Source organism: Rhipicephalus sanguineus, chromosome 10, assembly GCF_013339695.2.
Source record: "Rhipicephalus sanguineus isolate Rsan-2018 chromosome 10, BIME_Rsan_1.4, whole genome shotgun sequence".
NCBI lineage: Eukaryota > Metazoa > Arthropoda > Arachnida > Ixodida > Ixodidae > Rhipicephalus > Rhipicephalus sanguineus.
The window spans coordinates 26,089,584-26,100,177 of record NC_051185.1 but is presented as its reverse complement, the minus strand read 5'-3'; the positions used below and the strand labels follow the sequence as shown (position 1 = coordinate 26,100,177).

Below are 10,594 nucleotides of genomic sequence, written 5' to 3'. Positions count from 1 at the left end.
GTCGGCGGCGTCGGCATCCAGCATCGGCAGCGTTAACACGAGTGATGCGAAAAATTCTCACCACGTGATGACGTCACCCTATGACGTCATCATGACGTCACAGATCGCCAAAGCATGCAAGGTAATCATGATGCCATCACATGACATCTTCGCGGTGTCAAAAGTGGGCCGATCACGGAGGCAGTGCACATTCAGATGACCTGCAGAAAGCTTGCATAGCCTCCGGTCCTAAAGGCAGTGCAAAACCCCGTTAGGTGCAGAAGGCATTCGGAGGAGGGCTGGGGAAGATCAATACTTTTACTGAGAAGAAAAAAAGAATAAGATGCATTTCGCCTTCGAGTCGTCGTAGGCGAGTGCATAAATGATCCTATGAGTTTCTTTTTTTTTTTTTTTTTTGATAATGCACAATAGCTGCGGCGGACACTGGCAGCGGACGCCACCGCCACCGCTCATAATAGCTTACGGTGCAAAAAGAGAAACTACTTAATAAAAGGGGTACTGATACGAAAGTTTTCAGTTGTCGTTTTTTTTTTTTGCAGTAAATGTAAGGCCAAGACCTCAGGAGCCTAGAAAATGTACTGGTAAGCGTCAGTGCAACCTGAAAAAGTAATTGCAGCATGTTTTTAAAACCTGGTTTCGGTTACGACTGTACCCTGACTTCACAACACGGTAAGAGGTTCTCGTCACGTGCTCACGCAAGATATCGTGACGTTTCCACGGCCGTTCCGCGCTGTTGTTCCGTTGACTACGCACAATGGGCCATTTTGAATGTTTTGGTGACGCACAAGAGGGCATTTCGAAAGTTTCGGTACCTGACGTCATCACAAGTAGCCAGACTGCTGTGTGAAGTCACCAGAATTAGTACTGTAGCCTGACGTCAAGCTAGTGTCGATATCGGTAGATGCGCCTTGGGAAAATTGACTTTGTTATCAAAATCAAATATGTTATCAGCATTTGTTGAGCTTCATACTTGCTCAGAGCCGTCTTTGTACGCAAATTTGCATGACAGAGTAAATTCGCATTCGAAAAGTAGTGTCAGTACCCCTTGAAGAATACTGCAGGAGGGCGGTAAGCTGTCCTTACATAAGCTGCACGATGGCGTGCTTGGAAAATACGTTCCAAGACTTTTATGTGCTCTACGATTTGGGAGATCAGTAAGCCCTCCCTGGCATTCCTCAGCGTCGTCACTCAAAGGTATTGATGCAGCTCTTCGTTGAGAATAAATGCGAATTATTTATTGTACCAAGTACTGTACTATGCGAAAGCGCCTTCTCTGTCCTGCTGTTGCCTCAATGAGAGGAGCGTTGGTTACGTGGCACTTCGTATGACAAACGCACTAATTACTAACAATTTATACTGCTGTACGCGCAATGCTATGGGACAGCAGTAAGCTGTACAGTGCTCGTGTTTAGAAAAAATTTATTGTATCACTGACGGTTAACAACAATAACAATTTAACATCACGTTTTCTTGCTAGAAATACGTTCACGAGAAGGACAAAACATAATTCGGTAACATGGACATAAATAAACACATGAAATGGCGCGGAGGTAACAAGTACAATTGATGTTTAACACATTTACGCACACATACAAATAATGTCACAAAAAGTAGCGAAACATCGACTGTCGACGGAGCCAGATAGACTAGGCCATGCTGTGTGTTAGCTACATTTCTCGTCCTTCAATGTTTCCCTGGCTGCCGCTTAAATTGTGAATTGAAACTGCAACAGCATGTGGTGATGGTTTAAAGAATAGGAAACAATAATAACGAATATTGTTGGCAGCGCATATCCTTTATGCCATCACATTTAGCGCAAGCAGAGGATGAGAAAAAGTTTTAGAAACATTTTTAATCTTGCACTGCCGTTTCCGGAGTGCGGTCAGAATGGGGAGCTGTGTATTTTACGCATAAAAGAGACCTTTATTACCAAGTCACCGCTGGCGCATGCATTCGTGCAGTGCTGTTGTGAGTGGCCGTAGGTGTGAGAATGTTACAACTTAACAAAAACAATATGAACTCTACCCACGTAAGAATTTTGGCGACATGGGATGTCATCATGACGGCACATGTCGCCAAAATTTGCTACGTGATCACGGCACCACTGTGACGTCACATAATGTGACGTCACGGGATGACATCATCACACGATGGCTCCCTGTCACTTCGGAGCGACGACATTATTCTTTAAAGATAGGTCAAAATAATTTCGAACGCATAGGAATTGAGGGGCACGTAAATCTTAGCACACAACCCTGCGGAAGTCACGCCACATCCCCCCCCCCCTTTTTCGTTGGTCGAGTCGGAAAAAAAAAAAGATCTGCGCAATGAATGCAAAAATCAGAATGGTGAAGAGATCCTTGGTGCAACATCAATGCCCTCGGTCGCCATGGTCGTCAAAAAACATGTGTAGTGAAACATGCGTAGTCATAACGTTGCGTGTTAAAAGTGGCTTCAAAGGTGCGACTGGGTTAAGGTACGAGCCAGAATTGGCTCCCCCCTTTAGATGGTTAGGAAAGGCAGCCGCCCCCCCCCCCCCACCCCCACTTATGGCACGCCTAGCGCACGAGTGTTTCCGAATTGAGCCGCCATCAAAAGTATAATCGCTGCGGTAGGGAGCCAAAGCTGCGACCTCAAACTCAGCAACGGATGTTGTTTATTTATAGTTACATTGGCTTCATTGCCAACGTCAATCTTGTGTGCGTGGTATCTCTTAAAGGCCTGTTATTATGACTTTACTAATCTTAATTTCATCTTCTAATGTCACGTTCCCATGCGGTGTTCTACCTGTCGATGTCCGTCTAGTTACATGTCCTGGTTACAATTCCATTACTTGCCCGTTTTCTGTGCAATACACTTCTTGTGCGGTTGTGGCAACTAAGTCCAGAATGATGATGATGATGATGATGATGATGATGATGATGACTTGGGGATATTCCCTTTGTATCGGGCGGGCAAGATTAATTTGCCCTAGCCAGCGAAAAAAAAAAGAAGAAAGAAAAAAAACACACACACACACACACACACTCACAGCACCGTAAATAAGTCTGTACGGCTAATTCACTGCCGCTGCGTCGCTCGCCACCACCGCACCAGCCTTGCTTTGGTGGTGCGAACTGCTGCATAGTTCACTGCACCAGCCGTTTCATCGCCTGCGTGCAGCACCGTGTCACTCGTGCGCGCAAACCCCAGTGCCTCGGGCAGAGTAGTGCCCTCTCGCTGGTGGGGGCACAGAGACGTACAGCGTAGCACAAGGTGGGGGATGGTTTCCTCTTCCTGCTCGCACACCCGGCATAAAGCCCTCGTGTCGTCGGTAGCTTCGTCGAAACGACGGCGGTACACAAGTGTTCGCAGTGCCCCAGCCCGCGCTTCAAACAAAAGGCCGCTACCCCCATTTGTGTCGTAGATGCGTTCCTTTTCTATAACACTTTTGTGCTTGCGGTACTCCGTCAATGTTGTCTTAGAACACATCGCCTTCCGCCACTTTTCGTTTTCTTCTTCCCGTACTTGTTCTTGAACGGCCCGAGCCCATTGGTACTCCCTGGTTGCCGTCACGGGCTTCGCGAAGAACCCGAACTTTCGGCGGAGGGTGTGCAACCGCGCAGCCCATTCAGTCCTCGTTCCGGTCAAGTGTGTGTAGCGGAACAAGCGCCGTGCCCACCTGCGGTCGTTCATGAGACGCAGGCGGCCCTCGTAGGCGATCTTGCTCCTGGCTTCTCTAGCCTCATACGACGACCACCCCACGTCTCCTTGAATGGCCTCTATGGCAACTCGCCCGTGGCAGCCCAACGCCAGTCGACCAACCTCTCGCTGCCCTCACTCCAGCCACTGTCTAGTTCCTGACTGGAAGGTCAGCACAGCATTGGCAAACGAGAGGCATGGGACGTGCACACACTTCCACATTTCTCGGACCAGCAGGAAGCGGTTGCAGCCCCAGAGACTTCGCTTGCGCAACACGTTCGCCGCTTTGCGTGATGTCTGACGGATGTTTTCCTCGTGGATGTCTAGGACATGGCTCGATGTGCTCAGTTGTACACCGAGGTACCTGTACTCATCTCTCCGCGGAATCTGCCCACCCTCCGGTAGCGACACCACCGCAGATGTGTCCGTGCCTGCGAACACCAGCACCGCTGATTTCTTGGCGTTGAAGCGCAATCCGAGTTTGCTCAGGTGATTTGCCGATAGTGTGACGAGATGCTGCAGGTCTCCCACATTGTCAGCCATTAGAACAATATCATCGGCATATACCAAGCCCGGCAGTTTCCAGGGCACGGGTGTTCCGCCATAGGAGTGAGCTAGCGAGAATTCACCTCCATCCTCCAGCAGCATCCTCTCCAGGCTGGCTGTATACAGCATATACAGCAGCGGCGACAATGGGCATCCCTGTTTGAGGCCTCGCATCACCTTCACTGGTTCAGCTTGAGCTTCGGCAAAGCACGCAAACACCGTATTGTTCGTGTGTAGTCGGCGCAGTAGACTGACCCATGTCTTCGGCATGCCAATTTGTGTCATACAGTGAAACAGCGGGTCATGCGGTACGCTATCATAGGCCTTGGCGACGTCGAGAAAACAAGTGTACAGCCCTCTATTCTCCTTGCGTGCTATCTCGATAGCCTGTGTGAGCACAAATACATTGTCCTCGAGGCGCCGTCTGCTTCGGAAACCATTCTGTAGCTCAGTCAACTTTTCGTCGTGTTCTGCCCAGCCGCTCATCCATGTCTTTAAGATTTGTGCGAAAGTTCGGTATAGCACACTTGTAACTGTGAGCGGTCTGTACTCACGCAACAGCCCTGCATCCCCTCCTCTCTTCGGCACCAGGATTACTCGGCCACAGAGCCAATCCTCTGGTATCGGTTCTCCTGTCATAATGCCCGAGAAGATGTCCGCCAATTTCTGCCTTGCCTCGTCCCCGAAGCATTTGATCAGCCCCGCAGGTATGCCATCAAGCCCTCGGGCGGTGTGTGCTCCTATACGTGCAATCGCTCGGTCTAGAGCTGGACGGGTCACTTCCCATTTCACGTTATTGCTCAGGCGGTATGGGAACAGCGGCGCCATCTGTGGGTATTAGGCCGAAACGATGGGCCGCGGGAGAGACACTGTGCGCGCTTTCCGTCGACAGGCGGCGTGCCGCGGTTTCGTCGTTGCCGGCAAAAACTTTCTGCCAAGAAGTACGCGCAGGAGACTTCTTAGTTTGTCCAGTGAAAAAGGAACGGCCGAGTTAAGCACCGAATTGTGAAGTTCTCTGCAGCGGAATGACTGTTAAAGACTTGGCGAGCTGGTTCAACGTGCATTACACAGAGGCGCATGGAAAAGGAAGAACACCCGCCGTGGCTTAGCTTACGGCAACAAAAAAAAAAAAAAATCTGTGGACCTTGTTTTATTGGAAAACCTGGGGGCAAGTTGGCGTGTGCGTGCCTGACGTACCTTTCTTTCTTTCTTTCTTTCTTTCTTTCTTTCTTTCTTTCTTTCTTTCTTTCTTTCTTTCTTTCTTTCTTTCTTTCTCATTGCGTAATGCTCCCTCCTAGTTTTCTCCATCCTCCATGCCGGGAATAGGACCTTCATCCCCGTGCTTAGCAGCGAAACACTTCAGTTGTTTCAGCCAACAATGACGGTCATGCGTTCATATCCGGACAACGCAATGTGGCAACGTTAAATGACAAGTGACCCTTAAAAAAAGATCAGATTATCATATCAGAAACCGCTGATTACTGACAAGCCCACGCTTGTCCTCACCTCTTAGTCTTCCCGTTCTTGTCAGCTTTCATTGGTATTGTCCTTTGCACGAGTGATGCGTTACTGCCCGTCCTGAAGTATTTAGCACTTCTCTGTTTAGTACGATTAACGAGAGATTGACGACTTATCGTTACCAAACTGTTACAACGCAAGGTTGGGAGGAACCAGCCAAACCGGCAGAGAGTAGTATGAGAATGTTAAGCCGACTTGCCCAATCTTCAACACTATAGTCGGTTAATCCTAAGAATAAATACAAGCTCAGCCCCCAGATGGAAGAGAGTCGTACTGCGCTGTTTCAGTTGTAACCGTACGTTTTCGCCGCTAATACGAACACTGAGCAAATTAATAATTGAACGTTGTCGTCCGTACTGCAAACATTACGTTTTCCCGAGAAGTGATGTGGGAATCTTCGCTGAAGCTTGCCGTGAAGTTTTGGATCGAAAACTACCGACATGTGCTTGTGTCTGTATGGGAAAATCCCCTACTTGAAATACGCGAGATGTGCCTGACGTCACGAGGAACGAGGAAATGCTATTGGATAGGGCCTATATGCAATTTTTCTCTGGGTGGGGAGGCGACAGCTGTGGGTGGAGCTTATTCATAGGTTAATTGTACCCGACTGTAGAGAGTCCCTATCGCTGAGCTGATAATCACCCGCCATGGTGGTCTAGTGGTTATGGTGTTCGACTGCCGGCCTGAAGGTCGCGGGATCGAATGCCAGCCGCGGCGGCCGCATTTCGTTGGAGGCGAGAATGCTGGAGCCCCATGTACATAGATTGAAGTGCACGTTAAAGAACACCAACTGGTCCAAATTTCCGGAGCCCCTCACTACGGCGTCTCTGATAATCATCGTGGTCATGAGACGTGAAGCACCAACAATTATTATGAGCTGGTAATCTCGAAGAAAAGGAACACCACTGAGCCAACAACAAGCATCTTTTTTTACTGGCCATTCCTCGTTCGGTTCGAGTACGGACAGCGCTTCTTGGGGCTCAAGCGGTTACTGCGCGTACAGCCGAAGGCTCGTGCAAAGTTCGGCGAGCTACTCGCGACGACGTGGCAGCGGTAGCGGGCGCCTGGTTCTCCCTTGGCGCACATGCCAGCGCAGGCTGAGATGAAGAAGAGCATGTCTTCGCTCAGGAATTCCAGTCCGGGAAGTGCAAGCAGCTGGCCCACCTTTGCCGAAGAAAAACAAAGTTATACAACATAGTCAAGCCGCAGTACCGTCATCTACTTACGTTATCGAAAAGATATACATAAGCTAATCATACTATCGGATGGAATATATGATACAATGCACAATGTAAGCAAATTCTAGGGCTAATTACTAGAGACCGGATTTTAGACAAATGCCTATTTTGTTCCTTGCACTCCTATCGCGCCATTCTTATATATGAGCATGAATTAGAGGTTAAGAAGGGCTTTTATAGTGTTTTTATAGTGCCTATAAATGCCTATTTTTGGTGTTCGTGCCTAAATGCTTATAAATGCCTATAAATGCCTATTTTCAAAATTCGCGCTTATATGAACACTATTTAGCCTCAAGTTTCACTCCCGGTGCTGTATGAGACCGTTATTCGTGTTACCGCGTAAGACTGACTGTTGGGAACAGTGGGGTTCAACCTAGTCCCCCAGTTCAACCAACTCCCGGAAACAAGCGCTAGCAGCAGTGAAGCGGGACACGCCGGCGAGCATTCGCCGCCGCGCTGACATGGCCCGAGCGGTTGGCAAATGAGAAACCGCGGAGAGCCGTCAACGGAAAGGAGAGTGAAGAGCAAAAAAAAAAAGAAAAATGTTATGTGCACGCAGCTTTTGTTTTGTTTGTAATTTGCTTTTTAAGGTGTTCACTGCAGTAGCGTAGCCAGAAATCTTGTTCAGGGGAGGGCCGGGGGGGACAACCATACCTTATATATGTTCGTGCATGCGTTCGTATGTGTGCGTGTATATACACACACACAATACTGAAAAGTTTAGGGGAGGGGGAGGTTTAAACCCCCCCGCCCCCCTACCTCTTCGGCCTGGCTACGCCAGTGGTTCACTGCCAGGGGAGAAATTGGCTCTACGCAATTCGACCTGGCCAATAGGAGGAATCCCTGCCTTCTGGTCTTTTAGCAATCTGGCTGTCTGCTCCTGCTCTGCACTTCTCAGTCATGCTGAAAAGATACTCAGGAGTGTGTTGATTCGACAGTGGACACTTGACTCACTCTACAGAACATGGGAGTGCGAACCGTGCGCGACAAAACACGCTATGTTCAAATGTTGGCTCCTTTGTGCCATCTTAAGCAATAACATTTTTGTTTTCCTGTCGTAGATAGAGGTCGCGCACGTCTTCGTTTGAAATTATTTGCATTTATGTGAAAGTTTATCGGGCCTATATTTACGATATTAGAGGCCTAAAACGTTGTTTTGCGTGCCTATTTTTGGCGCCTAAAACGAGCTTTTTTAGCGTCTAAAAATCCGGCCTCTACTAATTACACTTTTGACTCCTGTAAGTATGCTATAGTTAGGCATGCTGTCGCATGCATCCCTAGCTATACGGCCACCCCTTGACCTCTAATCATGTTATCAAGTAGCCTTTTTGCTCTCAACGCTAGCACTCTGAAACATGTCTGAATAAGTATTTGAAGTATAGATCTCTGACCTGTGCCACCACATGACGCTATCAATAACTGCGCTACATACAGTGCACCTAACAATGCTGACCCAGCCTTAAAAGGGGCTTATAAGTATGCTAAGTACAGCACACCTAATTGTGCTAGCATGTCTAATCACTACGGAACCACTATGAAGTGTCACACTGCCCTGAGCAAATGGATGTGGTCAGTGCAGACACACCTAAGTGGGCTAGCACATAACACCCCCTACCGTATACTTGTAGTTAAGCCGGTACGTTTCGTTAAAGAACCATAAACCACCAAGAGATGCTCGCGCACTCCCCTGTGTGCCTTTCCGCTATTCCCAGCGACCGTCATGACGTCACCTGTCTGGTTAGGTACGTCACGAGCAGAAGACGCTGTCGAGCGGGCGAACCTGTTAGTCTGCTAGCAGGTGTACGCGTTCCCTGCTCTATCTCAAACGACGAGGAGGAGCACTCGGAAAGGTGGAGAGATGAGCCGACGCACGTAGCGTAGCGAAGAAAAGAGCGAAACGAGCAAGGGTCGCGTTTCTATTAACAAACGCACATAGCTCTGCAAGCGTTCGCTGTGGACTCGTGCAACGACTGCAACGCCACAACTGAATTTCAACCTCTGGGTGGTTTAGTCCAACACCAGGGCCAGTTTAGGCACCCACTAAGCCGGTAAGCTTTTACACTTTGCGACACCATTTGCATAGACTGCCTATAAATGCAATAAATTTTTACGATTTCATGTGAAGGTTCCGGAAACCAAGCTTAAAGCAAAACAAATGGGAGTGTTAGAATAAATTGTTGTAATTTACAGCAAACAATTGTACTTACAACGAAAATATTTGTTTAATTATTGTACACTCCGTCATGACATATTCATAAACCGAATTAAACAACGCACTCAAACTACTTCCGATAGTTATGTGCCAGCAGCAAGCATTCCTGAAAAGGTAAAAATAATTCGAAATTCCTGCCGAAACCCTCCAGGCCCAACGTGGATTTAAACGTGGTACTGTCTTCGCCAAATTGATCGTTTGTAGCAAAATAATTCAACCACACTTGACATAAAGGAACTTTGGGCACCAAGAATGCTTAATTTACCATTAGCTCACTATTCAGGGCTCATTGCTTGCCAAAAGTGCACAGAAACGGCAAAAGTAAGTCGCGTCTCCAAACGAGGACGCCGTGTCTCAGGGGGTTATAGACATCTTTCAACGTTTTCTGACCTCATAGTGTCGATCGACGAACGCTGCCACTACTTCGGTGGCCAGAGCCAAGCGAGCCCAGTCGTTGCCGGGCCCGACTAGAGGCTCGTTGGACTGCAGGCACCCCAGCCAAGACTGGCCCAGCGGCGCTCCACGGAGGAGGGCTGTGACCAGTTCGAGGGCGAAGCCGCCGTAGTTGAGCGAGGCGGGCGCGTCGGCGCCGAAGCGAGGTGGAAGGAGCCAGGTGAGGGGAATGCGGCCTCTGCCGCTTGCGGTCACCTGCGGGAAGAAGGCGCGTCACCGAAAACTAGAGCTACCTGTGGTGCGCGACATATTGAGTATTAAATACAGAGTCTCCTCAACGAACTGGATCACGTTCATGACCTAAATAAGAAAATTTTCGAAAAATATTGAAAGAAATTGCTCTAAATAATTGCACTCAGTGCGATAAGTACAGACATTTCGCTTAATCATCATTTTTGCGCGTTTCTTTTCTTGTAGTCAAATATTCACAGTGTGCCGTAATTGTTTTTAGTGACATTTCAATCTTTGTCAGCTTTTCTTTTCATTTTGTTCTTGCAGCTTAGGAATGCACCTGAGTGCAGATTCGCTCATTACTTCACCCTATTGAGTTAAGGATATTTTAGGTATTTAATGACTACTTACTGTCTCGCTCCTCTTTTATATTTTTGATGGTTTATGTCAGGTTCGAAAATAGCTGATTATGAGTCTTTATATACAGTGTTGTCAGATAATTGCGCCTAAATTGTGTATTACATTGTCCCTGTCCCAGGCTGTATTTCGAAGCAAAAGCCTCCGTTAGGCTCTGTGGCTTTTGTTTTGGTTCAATTTCTGTTAAATGAACAAAAATAAAAATAAAACACAAGACACGCTAGGGTGACACGCCATGTAGACTGTAGTCTAGCAAGTGGGGAGGAAAGAGAAATGAGAGTGAGGAGGAGGGGAAAGAAAAGGGGAGAGGGTAAAGCCTAGTATAGCGATGTATACAAGAGGTATTATAACAAGAGTG

The 10,594-nt window shown here is 48.0% G+C and overlaps 1 protein-coding gene across 1 annotated transcript; it reads right to left on the bottom strand.

Annotated features, from left to right (window-relative positions):
• Nucleotides 1–6,660: 6,660 nt before the first annotated feature.
• On the bottom strand, nt 6,661–9,945 carry LOC119406278 (uncharacterized). The gene is made up of 3 exons (XM_049420026.1): nt 9,940–9,945; nt 9,586–9,843; nt 6,661–6,909 (listed from the first exon to the last, which is right to left on the bottom strand). The coding sequence occupies exons 1-3, from the start codon at nt 9,943–9,945 to the stop codon at nt 6,676–6,678; spliced, it is 498 nt and encodes a 165-aa protein (XP_049275983.1). The 3' UTR covers nt 6,661–6,675.
• Between the last annotated feature and the right edge of the window lie 649 nt (nt 9,946–10,594).

Bases quoted from the DNA above. Each gene is read 5' to 3' on its own strand.
- LOC119406278 (XM_049420026.1), bottom strand. The intron at 6,910-9,585 runs GTCAGAAAACGT...TCTTCGGCAAAG, and splicing joins TCGTCGATCGACACTATGAG to GTGGGCCAGCTGCTTGCACT.